Here is a 15,789-nt window from a genome sequence, read left to right as displayed (position 1 = left end):
TGGTATCCAGGATACCATGTGTCGGTGCCCTGTATGTCTTATTATCTATAGCAGTGGTTCCCAACGCGGCCGTCCGCGGATCCCTTGGGGGTCCGTGAGAAAGTATTTGGGGGGTCCGTGATTACCTTGATAAATTTAAAAAAAAACGAAAAGCGATCTTTTTACCTTCATTTCTCTCATTAAATTTGCTTACGTTGACAAAGTTTCGGCATGGCACTTTGGGTCACCTTAATATTCAAATACTACCGACATTTCTTGAACAATTCATTCATTTTCTTGTTTGAGCAACTGTTTAACCTGATATTTGCCACAGGAGTCATAGCGGCAATGCAATATGACTAGGGACGGTAGATACCGGGACGCGCAACTCCGTTGTTCCGCCAACATTAGAAGGGTCAATTGCCAATTTGACATTTTTTTCACGCTTTGTTGCTCGCTTGTTTTCAACTAAAAACCTTAAATTACTTTAAAACCAACTTCATTCTTCTTACATATCCTATAAAATGTACATTATTTTGGAAATCAGAAAAAATCGTAACCCTTCTAGTGTTGCGGATAAGCCAAAAGCGGATGTAGTTGCGCATCCCGATATTCTACTGTCCCTAAATATGACACAGTAGAGTAGTTGAGTAACATAATTATTACAATAGTCAATAGTAGCCTATGTAAATTGAGTTTCAGGAAAAATTTAGGCAGGGGTCCGCAGAATTAATAATTTGTCTAAAGGGGTCTGTGACAACAAAAAGGCTGGAAACCACTAATGTATAGCATTGAATCGCTGGTGCGTTTTATGCGGAACAATGCATGCATTATCCGGCGGAAAGGGCATTAGTTAGATGTTCTACTGTCCTGCGGGCTTCGCTGTCAGGGAGCATATGAAGGTGTACCAACGCCATCTCTCTGTGGTAGGAACAAACTTCTTCAGATCTTTTAGACGATTTGGTACAGTTTGAAACGGCAGATATCAACTAGAAAGAAGTTGAGAAGATTTATTAAAAATAAACAAAGGTTAGTAACGACCAAACGGAGCAATGATGATCTTTCTCATCGTCTATAGTTACTGTAGGCACATTGAACAAATCTTTTTTTGAGTTCGGCTATTCACAATGTAGCGTTAGTTAACATAGATTTTTAGTTTGTGCAAGCTCCTAGATGCATTTTCAAATAGAAAACTTTTACATAGACCAGAATATGGGAGAATATATGCAAAATGTGGGACGGAGTAATCATCACATCTCACTTTATCTTTCGCGAGAACTAGGTTCTTCGGGTCACGCTTGTCTGTAATGACAAACTTTTCCAGCCACTTTTTCCCGCCATTTTCATTGGCAGCTATGGACACCGGCAACGCGCACAGCTCAGATAACGCAGAATCAGCTTTCTCTCGCTCTGTGCGCTTTTTGTTTATTCTTTGAATGTCCAATCTCGCCTGTACAACAACACAAAAGCAGTCAAGAAAATGATATGGTGTTCTTAAGCCTAAGGGTGTGATCGTATTAGCTTGTTGCAAAAACATTTTTGAAACTTAAAAATATCTGTGATTAAACAACAGACAACGCTACTGCATGAATATACGGTACATGGCATAAGTCAAATTGCACAATGAGCATGCAAACGCACGGAAAGATACTTGAATAAGGCAAGTTTAATTTAGCGAACTGGAGCTCTTGAATTTTATTGCAGTCAACAGCAGCCAAGTCAACATTGCGTTGAAGAACACCACCTACCTGTTGGGCTAATGTCACATGTTTAGCAAAGTCAGCGCAGTGTTCAGTGTACTTTTGCCCTCCGTTCACAAGTTCAGATGATGCTCGGCACGCCTGAAGATAAAACTCATTGCAAAAAAGATTTTAAAACCGAAACACTGCATATGCTGCACCAGGTTATATTTGTTGATCACTGTCGAACACTGATTTTTATACATGATAGAGCACTGTAGTTTAACTTATGGAAAATAAGATTTTAGCTTTCCACTTTATGTCCATCCCTATCCGGTGACACATCAGGCAATTGGAATCAGTGTCGATTTTCAGCAGTGCTCTTCAAGAGAGCGAAACTATTCTACATGGGTCTGCTACTATTCGGTGAGAGCCTTTTTCGGTGAGAGCCCTATTCGGTGATTTTTTTGAATTTTTTTTGAAAATTATCGGGTACCGTAGCCTGATTATCATTGCCGCTTTTACATCGTTTTAACGTCGCTAAACGTTGAAATAAGACCCTAACTCCTAATCCCTAACCCTTAACCTCTACTCGTAACCCTTAACCTCTAACCCTTAACCCCTTACTCCTAACCCCTTACTCCTAACCCTTAACCCCAACCCCTTACCCCCAACCCTTACCCTTAACCCCTAACCTTTAACCCCTATCCTCTACCCCTTAACCCCTAACCCTATAACGGCAATGATAATTAGGCTACGGTAACCAATAATTAAAAAAAAAAATCACCGAATAGGGCTCTCACCGAATAGGGAACTCACCGAATCGGACTCACCGAAACGGGCCATTTCGATTCTACATCGAATGAGGCAAAGCAAAAATGTTGTGAGAAGCCATTTTCTTCTGTTGGATCAAACTTCATAATACACTGAATGCTCTAGTAAAAAATAGCTACACATGTACTGGAGCATGAACTCACAAGCAAACAAATTAAGTTTAGGCTTACATTGCATAGAAGACTGCCATGAGACAGATAGATTACATCTTCCCATTCGTTGATAGAACACGGTATATTGTCAAGAGACGGAATCTGAGAGTACGGGCCAGATTCAGGGACCATGAAATATCCTTTTGACATGTCACGAATGGCATTGGACATTAACGAGATTACCTGATGTGAAAACAATTCATTACATTATGCTTTCAGACTGGTAAAATTAAACCTGTTTGAATGACGAAAACAAAAATTAACTGCTCTCTAGTAGCTTCTCAATGCAGTGTGCCTTTCTCTGACACGGCAAACACACATCCTGATTCTAAAGTATGACAACTCTTTAAATAGGCTAAAATAAGTATTAACTTGCAAAGTTAAGAAAGTAGGCCGATGTTCTGTGTTGCATGATATACAATTCTGGAATAGGCTACTCCTCAATTGACGGCACACTATGCCACAGCCTTTTCATAACCAGCACAGTACAATCAATGGTTATGGACCTAAGTCGTTAATTTAGGTACGGTAATCTAAACATTTGGCACAATGGCACATGTGTTTAACTACATATAAAAAAACTGAACCAACCTTTGAATTTTTTAGTTCAGCCAATGCTACACAAGCACTAGCCAATAAAAAGTCACCGCTAAGAACGGCCATTTTGTTCCCAAGTTCCATTTTTGTTTGCCAGTCCAAGTTTGCATGTTGGAGTAAAAAGTTTCTGTCCACAATCCCACGATGAATCATGAATCCAAAGTAAATCAACTCCGTTAATTCTGACAGTGACTGTTGACTAAAAACATGAAAAGTTTCACCGTATTCTTTATAAATGTTATGCAACCATGCATTCTCTAAGTTATTGAGATAGTAAGGCAAAGGTAGTCCACACTCAGTTACTGAGCTTTGGGTAATGAGAAGATAAGGTTTTCATCAAACTAAGCCTTTAGCACTAACAAAAGTAGGGTGGCCACTTTTTCTCAGCCGCGTTTCATTGAGCAATTATGCACACCAAACTTATTACACCCTGGGAAGAGGTGAGCGGTGTTTTTCAACAACCAACTTATGCGCATGTCGAACCAGGTTTGCAAAACTGGAGAGCCAACGCCTTATCCGCTGTGCCATCCCACTGAGAGATGTACTGCAGTAGTGTTCAGGGCTTTGGAGTCGGCATAAAAATGAAACTGCTCCAGCCCTAGAGCTCTTTCATATCACTGCTCCAGCTCCAACTCTATTACCATATTTTCTCGAATAATATGCGACTTCATTAATAGTCGCCTCAATCAGTAATCATCCCAAATTTAAAGTCTTACAAAATAGCAGACGCACAACGATTATTGAACGATTAAAAATGCCAGCCAACAATTATCAATTTTGTGACGAGTTGCTGTTAATTATGTGAAATCAGCCAAGAGTAATAGCATCTCATGAAGTTGATTGGAGCTGGATGTGTCTCTCAAACAACTGGCTCCAGCTCCGCTTCCACCTGAATTTTACATACAGCTCCAGCTCCTTTTGAAAATGCAAAGCTCCAGGGCTTCGGCTTCAGCACTAAAGCTATGGTAGTGTTCATATGTCAATCACTATTTGTAAGAAAACATAAATGATAACATAAAATTACTTACTTTTGAAATGTATCATTCTTTTCTAGTTGGTTTGCTTTTAAGTCACTTGCACTTATGACTTTTGATAATAATAAAACTAAAAGTCCACGCGATCGCATTGTATGCTTTGATTCCCCCAATATTTTGCTAAAGTCATAACACAAAATTAATCAGATTACAAGGAATACAAGATAAACAGTAATGGCAAGTGTGGCATTGCCATTTGTGAATGTGATGTTAAATTATTTAGAAGAATTAATATATTTAAGAGTACCGTATCATAACTAGGGCTGTAGTAGCCTATCGTTACATTTTGAAAGACCAATGATTCGGTTTAATTTATGATATTTTTAACTATAAATTGGTTCAACAATAAAACAAACATAAATCAAAAACAAGCTAAAAATAATCAACACAATGCCAGTCAAATTTAAGTTGCAATAACTTTTAAAATGAACTAATTTTATAATATTAAATATATACTTATTAATTTCAACAAAACCTGAATACCGTATGTGACATGGTCGATTGGTCGTGACAAACTGCCAAGTCTTAACAGCACACTCAGTAGCAGATAAACATGGGCTGGTAGGCTAGGACAGTTTGCATTGTATTCCAGCTTCAGCATGCGTGTTCAGCAAGTTATGGCATAAAATTTATCAACATGAATGTTTTTAAGCAGTTTGTTTTAATTTCACCGTAAATTATTAGGCCAATCTATTAGCCTATCTTTTAATCTTACCTTGAGATTCATAATTTCATGATTAACAGGAAAATTTGGGACGGCAGCTAAATTATACCCGCATTAATATCCTGATTAGGGTGTACGGTTTTTTTACAACCTATAGTGAAACCATTGTTTTTTGTCGGGAAATAAGTAGTTATGACCACATGTAAAATATTTTTTCTCAACTCCATGGTTTCGAGGTCCCAACTGCCACTTTTCTTCATTTAAACAAACCTTATCTACAGTGTGTAACAAAAAAATAAACACATTAGGGTGGTTCAAAAAAAACTTTTTTTGTAAATGTTAATGTCTCACCCTAAAATATTGTTACCATTGATGAGAAAATGATATATGTGAATTTTCATAAAGATTGGTTGATATTTAGGGGTTGCTACCGGGGTTCAAAGTTTTGTCGTTTGCCCCCATTTTAACGTTTCGAGAGGATATGATATGATACGGTACAGTAAAAAATACGGTACAGTGCCATTGTATATTGCAATAAAAATACAGTTTAATAATTACTCTATGGTCTGTTTATAAACTCATGTGTCTGTATTACGAATTATACTAACTGGTGTACATGTACGAAATGTGCGACTTTGTATAAGGTAAAGGTGAGTCCCATACTTGAATACAAGCATCGAGGGATGAGGTTCTCATTATACTAAGCCTTCGGCACTAACGAGAGTAGGGTGGCCAGTTCCTTTCTCTCGGCCGCCTTTACTTCAGCAACTACGCCCACCCAATATATTATACCCTGGGTAGAGGTGGGCGTGGGCGGTGTTTGTCAACAACCAGTATAAGCCGGGAGTCAAACCAGGATTGCATAATTGGAAAGCGAGCGCGTCACCGCTGCGACTTTGTATACTTGTGTTTAAAATTCAGAGACTAAATTGGACATTCATTAACAGCTTTAGAATACAACAAATAAACTACATACAGGAATTATTGCGCGAGGGTCTTTCTACTGCAGTCTGGATATCGCTGACGGTGATCGGCGACGACACGCAAAAGATACTGTTTTTGTTCTTCGTCACATGTGTGTAATGTGTTGTATTCCGTGATCAACGCCACTCCACGCTCGGCAATGTCCCAACCGGGGTGCCAATTGCAATGCTCAAGGGTGCCGCGAGATATTTTAACTTTAACCCGTTAAGTGTGGAATTTATTTATTTATTTTAACTCTAATCCACAATAAGCCTTTGTTTTCTCGCCCAGGAATAACAGCGTGAAAGAGATTTTGAATCGTTGCTGTTTTTTCCATAAAAACGTTTGAAACGCATCATTATTGCCAGGTTTCATGATTTTATTTTGCGTTTCACGGCGCACAAAGTCAAATTGCAGTGATGGATTATCGGATTGTGTGACCCAGCACGATTATAAAATTGCACGATTGTTTGCGAACCACTATAAAATAGAAACTTTTGCATGGGGGATACCATACCTGCGCATACAAACACGATAGCCTACATAGCTAATCGAGAAAAGGCTAAGTTATAATTGATTTATTCTTTATACCAGTGCTCCGCAACCTTTATTTACTCACGGCACACTTAAAAACTCTTTAAAATTTTGCGGCACAATTCGGCCGACACATTTTCAAAATGTAAAAAATAACTATCATCTTTTTAATGAGATATTTGCGCTTGTTTCTTGCTTTAATAAAGTTAACAATTTGGATACAGTCATTCATTGTTTCTGTCAGCTCCCTTGTAAAATGTTTGATCATCAAGGCTTCCCTGTGTAAGCAGCAATACATAAGTTGAATGGCTGGATTTTGACGTTTTACCCATGCAGCTAAACTTCTTCCTTCGCCCACCATTGCTGAAGCACCATCTGTGCAAACGTTGATGCAGTTATTCCAATGGATACCATGGGTTATGAAAAACTCGTTGGTCACTCTAAAAATTTCCTGGCCAGTCGTTCGTTCCTGGCTGGAAGTTCTTTGCAAAATAATTAGGCTACTCGTTTGTTATGGACTCGCCATTGACAAAACGTTGGCTACTACACTTAATAGCTGTGCTTTCAATATTACGAAATTTTTCATTAAACACTGCTAACTGACAATTCAAAATGACCTAGCCTGACTTCTAAAAACGCACTACCACGTTAACCAGCCTTTTTTAAAACTAGGGCAGCCTTCCCATTGCGAAAACTTCAATGTGAGGCAAAAAAATCATAAATGCACTGTGGGAAGTCTAGCTAGAGTTTGAGTTGTCTTGCAGTGGTAAAGCGAGAATTTTTAAAACATAAAAACTCCTTTCTTTTCAAAAAGTATGTTCTGATGATAGTTATCCCGCGGCACACCGGTTGCGGAGCACTGCTTTATACTTATATGAATATATTTTGTGAATTGCTTTGCGATTACAATTGGGTCTCCAAATTAGTGGATTTTCCGTACAAACGAACATTAAAACTAAAAAAACGAGAACGACTGCTTATAGTCGAGGAAGAAATGTGGGTGGCTTTGTCGAATGTGCCTCGAGATATTAAGGGACTTGTGCAAGAAGTCAAGCCCAAATTTCACACTAAATTTTGAATAAATACATTTATTTATGCGCGCTATACTGTACAACTCATTCTGTGCTATTTCATACAGTTACTTGAAATACAGAAATCTCATAAAATTGACCCAGTTTTGCCAGGATGCCGCAAACTATTTATCTCTTCGATAGGGTGCCGCAAGGTCAAAAAGGTTGGGAACCACTGCTCTAAACCCTTGACAGCCTGTTTTAACCTAAAAGGAGGACTTTCTGATGATTACCCTTTTAGGGTGAAACAGGCTGTCAAGGGTTTAGACAGTGGTTCTCAACCTTTTCTGAGTCATGGCCCCCCAGACTGTGGCTCTAAAAGACCATGGCCCCCTTGAGCAAAATAAAAATGTATTTGTTTAAAGAACAATGAAACGAAATCAATAAAAACAGTTAACGAATGATTAAATGATTTAATGCTTTCTTTTTCGTAATAGACTACGCTAGTAAATCAAGCGTATCCTTAATTGTTACGTTACAATCACAAAAGATGATGCAACATGCAGTGAGATAGAACATATGATGAAAAAACATGCTTTTAGCTAGCTTTACGATACTAACACCTACATGAGTGTTTTTTGTGTCACAATTCTGTTATAATTCATCAATACATGTTATAATTTATTAATGAAGCTTTTTATCGTGGCTCCCCTGAGAACGCTCTGTGGTCCCCTTGGGGGGCCGAAGGCCACGGTTGAGAACCCCTGGTTTAGAGGGTAATAACTATGTATGTACTATGTATATTAGTTTACATCATGTACATTTGTACATGTACCGTATTTTACGGACCATAAGGCGCACCGGACTATAAGGCGCACTGTCAATAAATTGCTTTGATTAGTTTTTTGTTCATACATAAGGCGCACCGGACTATAAGGCGCACCGGACCATAAGGCGCACCGGACCATATATAATAGTATATCGGTACTGGTTTTGAGTGTAGGCAATAAAGCACTACCGCACTTGATCCATACATAAGGCGCATCGGACCATAAGGCGCACGATCAATTTATGAGGAAAAAAAGAATTTAAAGTGCGCCTTATGGTCCGTAAAATACGGTAGTTTATTTACTGTCTTCTAAAGCTGTTATTGATTGTCAAATTTAGTCTCTGAACTTTAAACACAAGTATACAAAGTCGCACATTTTGTATATATATGTAGACCAGTTAGTATAATTCGTAATACAGACGTACATGAGTTTATAAACAGACTATATAGAGTAATTATTAAACTGTATTTTTCTTGCAATATGCCATGGCACTGTACCATATTTTTTACTGTACCGTATCATATCATATCTGTATCACATCCTCTTAAAACGTTAAAATGGGGGCAAACGACAAAACTTTGAACCCCGGTAGCAACCCCTAAATATCAACCAATCTTTATGAAAATTCACATAATATATCATTTTCTCATCAATGGTAACAATATTTTAGGGTGAGACATTAACATTTACAAAAAAAGTTTTTTTTGGACCACCCTAAAACGCATATCTTGATTTTCATTAACTGATATATTTTTTTGCTTCTGCTTCAAAGGCACCAAGCCCAATATGTTAGCAAGTGCAACAATAACTTCTGTCCATTTTTATTATTACGAGAACATGTAAGTTGAGTACTGAGCACACAAAAGAAGTAGATACATTTTTGGTACACACTGTATGAAACCATCAACACTACTACAATGTCCAATGTACTCCTTTGATGCTTGTCTACACCGAAATTTTGAAATATCAGTTTGAAAACAAACATTTCAAACACTACCATAACACAAAAAGCACATAATCACATCAAAAACGAACAACAAGATTGAAATTTATTGCAGCAACATTCAGGACTGTGGAGCCAAGCATTTTTTCTGGAGCTGAAGCCTTTTTTTAAATGTCTGTGGAACCGGAGCTACAAAAATTTTACCTGCTCTAGCTTCAGGGTTGGGTAGCCTAATCTTGATCAGCTTAAAATCAAGTAGTAAGACTGATAAACTGATGACATGAAGCTGCAAAATTACTACTTTAGTGTGATTGCCCCTTTAAACAGAATTTTATATATAATACTACAATGCAAATTACTAAACCGTTGTGTCCTACTGTGGTAAATGCCATGAACAATAAACATACTTAATGGAGCCGGCGCTGAAGCAAGTTTTTAAAAATTTGCTGCTCCCGAGCCATTGCATGAATGCTTAATGGCTCAGAAGCTAGAGCAAGAGCTATTTGATAAATGCTTGATGGCGCTGGAGCCGAAGCCAATGCTCTCTTACAGTGGCTCCACAGCCCTGGCAACATTAAATGCTGCAAGTAGCATCATCGAAAATAAGATAACCTCTTATTCTGTCATAAACCTCATTAATTTTTTCCTGTGCCTGCATATCATTACTATCCTTTACTTTTCCTTCAGTAATGCATTTTTTCACAAAACCAATTTCTCTTTCATTTGATATCTGGTTGTTTATTAATGAATGCCAGATGTTTGGGGTAGCAAGTGATAAACATGGTGAACATTGCATGGCAATGTCATAAAAAGAGGCAAGTTTCTTTTTACTTAACAACTTTGGGTTGTTTCTTTATTTGATGGGCTGGTAGTTATTTTATGGACATTTGGCTGCTAGTAGCTGAAGTAGCAATTTTACAGAGTTACAAAACTACCATAAAATATTCTGTGAATAAATTGAATAAGGAAAGTATAATGATATGCTGTAAGTACAATAGCTGTTTTTTTTTAATAATTAATTTATAAAACTCTTAGTTTCAGAGACTACCGAGTAACTCAGTCTAAGTCACAAAACGGCTGGGATGGGAAGCTGCACATCCTGGCAATAGCACTTCATGTTTGTCAATTTTGAGTGACCCGTTTGAGTTGACTACCTACCAGCGAACAGTGCTGGACCCTGTCAGCGACAATCTGTAAACCAAACAGTTCAATATGTATAACATTGAACCAAGGCTAAAGTATCTTTGGCTTGGTAATGAGATTAATTATTGAACTTGCAATTATAGTGCAAGTTGACCCCCGTAGTTTCATAAAGCTGACTTGGACACTTTTAGGGCCCTTGCAGCCACTGTTTGGGGCCCTTCCAGCCCCGTAGCTCTTTGAACCCCAGGCTAGTGACCACTGTGGCACACTTTTTTGTATCTAACTCTTAATGTTACTCATACTAACTGCAAAAAGCTTCAAAGTCCTTTTTAGTGGTTGAAATTCCCATCGCCGGTACCATGATTTTACACCAAATTTCTTTCTTGAGTTGGGACCTTGAATTGTTGAAGTAGGAAAAAAATATTTGAGATAATGAGTTTTCAGCTTATTTCCCGACAAAAAAAATTGGTTTCGTTGAAAAATTTGAAAAAAAGTTTAGAAACCGTACACCCTAATCCTGATGAGTTGGAATAGACACCACAATTTGATTGTTTTTGAAAGAGAGTGTGTTAAAATTATTTATTGGCAATTGTAAAATGGGTAGAAATAAATCATGGGTTAACGACAACTTGGCAGCTACCAGATCGTAAGCTAGTACTGCTACTGAGCACACTCTTTGTCTAAAGCAGCAAAACATAATATTACACTACATTGAAAACAAAACTGCAGATATGTTACCTGGCTGCAGATACAAGAGGGTGTTTCGTAGTTGCTAGCTTCTTGATATTGGATGCAATTAAGCTTAATTCATCACCTAATACAATTGGAAGCCTTAAATACGAAGTTGGTAAACCAAGAACTCTTTCAGCATCAGATACAACATTCTTCAATGTAGAATTTTCACTTCTGAGCCATTGAGTAACCAATGAAAATATCTGTCGATTTGATTGTGGTTTCAGAATAGTCATCGGCAAAGAATCTGAGAAATCGCAAATAACATTGCATACAGTATGGAAAAGTTTCAACTAAATTAGACTACTTTTTTACATCTTACTTATCATAAATACAGAGAGAGACTGTCAACCAGGCATTTGATAAATAAAATGACTTGCATTTTTCTGGTGACCATACTAGCAATGCAATGAAAAAGGTAGTTGCAACATCAAAGCAATTTTCACAATGTTTACAAAAAAATTCTTTGACGTTGCAACTACCTTTTCATTGCTCAGAGCTTTTCCACAAAAATAGATTTGCTGAATTCCTTGTCTGTCTTATCTCACATTATTTCAAGAATTCTTGGAGTTAAACCATAAGTAGATAGATAAATATGAGCTGCTGAATAGTAGCCTACTGTTTTTAGGCATCAATGTATTGTCAATTGAATTAAGTGGAAATTTTGTTGCGTTTTTTAACTCTGGTTCTTGCTTCTTATTCATTACGTCAGTAAATTTTGTGTAGAGCCATTTGCTGCTAAACAGGTAAAGTGTTTACCTGTTTCAGCCCCCTTGATAAAGTCAGTCATGCTGACTGAGTCAGAAATAAAAGCTGAGTATCATTATTTACATCATGTGGTAACCGAGTTAGTCACCAGAAGAAGGCACATCATTTGACTTATTTATAATACTTACATTTATAAATATTGTTTGACTTCCCAGTTAGAGTGTTGAAAACCTGGTAATTACATGTATGAAACGTTCTTTTAAAACACTGCATTATAATATGTTCATTTTTGTGTTTAAACCATTCTTAATCAAAAAAATTCTTAACACAAAAAATAAAAAAGTGAAAACAGATTGTAAATTTACTTAATGTAGCCTATATTTGCAACCAGTTAATAAATATAAAAAGCCTCATAGTCTTTTGTAGGCATCTAAGCTCCTGCCAGCGAGTGCAACCTAGTTCGTGCCCTGAACAGTTCGTACCCTGAAAAGATCAAGAGAAAAAGTTAAAAAAGCCGAAGTTGCTAATCGCAGTTTAATTGCACAAAGCCGAAGTCGCTGATTGGAGTTTCAGCAAACAACTCGAGGGTTAGGGTTAGCGGAAACTGCGGAAAATGCCATCAACGAGGGTTAGGGTTAGAACTAGAGATATGGTTAGAGCATAGATTACTCGATGGTTAGAGTAAGCTGAAGCTGCGGAAAAATGTTTGCGGAAACTGCGATCAGCGAGGGTTAGGGTTAGAACTAGGGATATGGTTAGAGCATAGATTACTCTATGGTTAGTTATGGTAAAGGTTAGCGGAAACTGCGGAAAAATGTTTGCGGAAACTGCGATCAGCGAGGGATAGGGCATAGATTACTTTAAGGGTAAGCAAAAACTGCAGTTAGCGGAAACTACGGAAAAATGTTTGCAAAAACTGCGATCAGCAAGGGTTTGGGTTAGAGCATAAATTAGTCTATGGTTAGAGTTAGGGTTAGCGGAAAGTGCAGAAAAATGTTTGCGGAAACTGCAATCAGCGAGGGTTAGCGTTAGGGTGAGGGTTAGCAAAAACTGCAATCAGTGACTTCGGCTTTGTGCTATCTTTCTCTCGATCTTTTCAGGGAGAAAATTTTAAAATGTTTGCGGAAACTGCGATCAGCGACTTCCGCTTTTTTAAATTTTTTCTCTCAATTTTTTCAGGGTACAAACTGTCCAGGGTACAAACTAGGTTGCATCCCCAGTCAGCCATCGCCACCGAGAAGCCAAAAAATGGCCTCTGAAGTTAGCATACCGGTATGTAATGTGCTGGTAGGCTATGTTTAGTTGCCGGCTGCCACAAGTCAAAATTTCTCCACTCCGTTAATATTCTCCCAACTGCTGTTTGTATTTTGAACTTTCTTCCACTTGTGTTTGTAAGTGAAACTTTTTTCTTTACACTTTCAACCTTTTTTCAGAAAAAAGTCAACGTCTCTCACACACCGACGAGAAATATTGCTAATAAAAGTTTCGCAATAAGTCTGAACGTTGATATATAAAAGCTCAGACTAACTCTACACTTATAGCCTATACTTGAGAAGCAGTGCATTTAATACAAGTGCAATTAGTTTTCAGGGCCTTGTTTACGTTGTTCTTACATTCGAGTGAACGCAGGGCCGGATTTAGCTGATGGGGGGCCCGGGGCACTTTTAGATTGGGGGGCCCCCGTGCAAAAAAATTTTTTGGGCCTACGGCGCGAAAAACCACCTCTACGTCTACACTACCATTATTCCAGCACTGTACAGCATTTTGCAGAAACTTTAAAGACTGAAAGGAAAAATAACAACACAAAAACACATTTTTTCCACGTAGGGGGCCCTTCAAAAGTCGGGGGGCCCGGGGCACCTGCCCCCTCTGCCCCCCCCTAAATCCGGGCCTGAGTGAACGCAAAAACATGATATTACCAAATTTTTATAAGGCTGTGGCTATATTTACACTATGTAGTGTAACTGTTGCTATTGTTACACTGTAACAATAGCCTCAATAGTGTTACCAGATAAGGAATTCTGGCCTAATTTGAGAAAAGTTTAAAGCTATTGAAAACAAAAACTTGTATTTTGGATTTTTTTTTAGTCCTGGTCAAAGATCAAAACCCTACGGTATTCTTATTCCTAACTCTTACCCTTACCTTAACCCTTCCTAACTTTAATCCTAACGCTGGCAACACCTAATTGTAACCATGGCATTAAGTGTGGAAAATAGCCACTTCCAATTTTTAACACATTATTTTGTTATTTTGGTTGCCTGGCGGGACAAATTTGGCCGCCGGGAAGAAGCTCTGATAGACCATGCTTGGTCGCTGGAAACATAAAGGAGTTAAAAGGCCTGGTTTTGATATTAAGAAACAGTTGTTGAAATAAGGCAGAGGCTATATTTACCATAATATATTGTGAATATAGTGTCTGAGGCAATACCGTACAATATGCACACGTTCAGTCGAGCATGACATTTAACCTCAATATGCCCTCAGGCGTGCCGTCTACACAGGGTTGCCATCGAAATGGAACTCAAAATAAGGACAACCTAAAAATTAAATTTTCATACGAAACAAAACAAACGTTTTTGAACAAATCTTTGCATTTATACAAACCTTGACATATAACATTCCATATTTTTTGCCATAAAGAATGTGTTCCAGCAACTCCTGACTGATTTTGTTAAAGTATGAAGTTATAAACTACGGTACGATAGGCCTACGTTTAGTGTTTTTGCTTCGTCGCCTGTGTGTTTTTGCGTAGGTGTTTTTTTTCTCTTCTTTGTTTTTATGTTTTTTGTTTTTTTCTCAGGCCTACTACTTTTGTAAGGCATGATGTTTTTTTATGTTTGAATAAAACCACAGGAATTTACTTTTTTGTTTACATTTTTACGGAACTTATGCTTATCTTGTTTGCAACGTAATGCCGGTGCGTTATATTTGTCACATTAAAACACGGAAGCAGCTGACTCGATGACTAATATAGTCTTTCGCTGCTTCCTGTCTGTTGTTGAATATATTTATACCGGTTTATATTTGTACCGGATAGGCTACTATTTTTCGCAGCAGACAAAATAACAGGTTTCTCTCCCTCTCCTTGTTCGTAGAAAATACTTCCTGCATCTCACGACAGCTTAGGTCTAGAGCAGGGGTGGGTAAACTGTTTATATCGAGAGCCGCATTCAGAATCTGAATTTGCTCGAGGGCAGGACTATAGATTATAAGCCAAAACATAAAATTTAAAATGGTCAAAACACAAGCTTTCATTTAATTTTAAACTGACAAAAAAAGATGGAGATTTTGTATATTACATGAAAGATGTACAAAACGTTTCTCAATTATTTGTTTAATTTAAAATTTAAATACAACCCACATCAAGATCACACGTTGCCAGACGCACTTTGAGCGAAGTCGCAATCGTCGCTCCTCTCTCTACTAAGGGCAGGGCCGGATTAAAGGTTTATGGGGCCCTGGGCTGAGCTGAAAGTGGGGGCCCTTATCAAGTGACATTTTTCGCTAAAAATTAATGGTGGAGTGGAGCTACGACACGGGCCCAGTTGCATGTATCTGTGGCACCGAGCTCCAAACAGCGGACCAGTAGCGTAGCCAGAAAAAAATTGTGGGGGGGCCAAATATTTGATGAATTGAAGAGAACAACAAAGTGTTTGATTTAAAGCCATCGCCAGTTGATGTGCAGTGGCGCATCCTGGTGGGTTGAAGCAATAAAAGTGGTAGGGGGGTTAGAGTGTGCCTAAGACACGCGTATTCTAGGGGGGCCTGGGGGCATGCCCCCCCGGAAAATTTTTGAAAAATTACACTCAAATAATGGATTATAGCGCATTCTGAAAACACTTTTAGGGTAATATTTGTATGAAATTTATTAGCAGATAAACAGCTATTAACTTATTAAAGATAGCTCTTACACACGAACGGGCAAAAACTGCGGCTAAAATTAGAGAACACTAAAAACTCAGCTACACAAAAACTCAATAACTACA

The 15,789-nt window shown here is 38.0% G+C and overlaps 1 protein-coding gene across 1 annotated transcript; it reads right to left on the bottom strand.

Annotated features, from left to right (window-relative positions):
• Window positions 1-738: 738 nt before the first annotated feature.
• Window positions 739-12,124, bottom strand: LOC145777124 (all trans-polyprenyl-diphosphate synthase PDSS2-like). The gene is made up of 8 exons (XM_082588419.1): window positions 11,991-12,124; window positions 11,101-11,341; window positions 4,270-4,395; window positions 3,236-3,440; window positions 2,663-2,827; window positions 1,728-1,820; window positions 1,241-1,429; window positions 739-968 (listed from the first exon to the last, which is right to left on the bottom strand). The coding sequence occupies exons 1-8, from the start codon at window positions 12,073-12,075 to the stop codon at window positions 810-812; spliced, it is 1,263 nt and encodes a 420-aa protein (XP_082444545.1). The 5' UTR covers window positions 12,076-12,124; the 3' UTR covers window positions 739-809.
• Between the last annotated feature and the right edge of the window lie 3,665 nt (window positions 12,125-15,789).

Source organism: Aplidium turbinatum, chromosome 9, assembly GCF_918807975.1.
Source record: "Aplidium turbinatum chromosome 9, kaAplTurb1.1, whole genome shotgun sequence".
Taxonomy (NCBI): Eukaryota; Metazoa; Chordata; class Ascidiacea; order Aplousobranchia; family Polyclinidae; genus Aplidium; species Aplidium turbinatum.
This window is presented reverse-complemented; position numbering and strand designations above follow the sequence as displayed.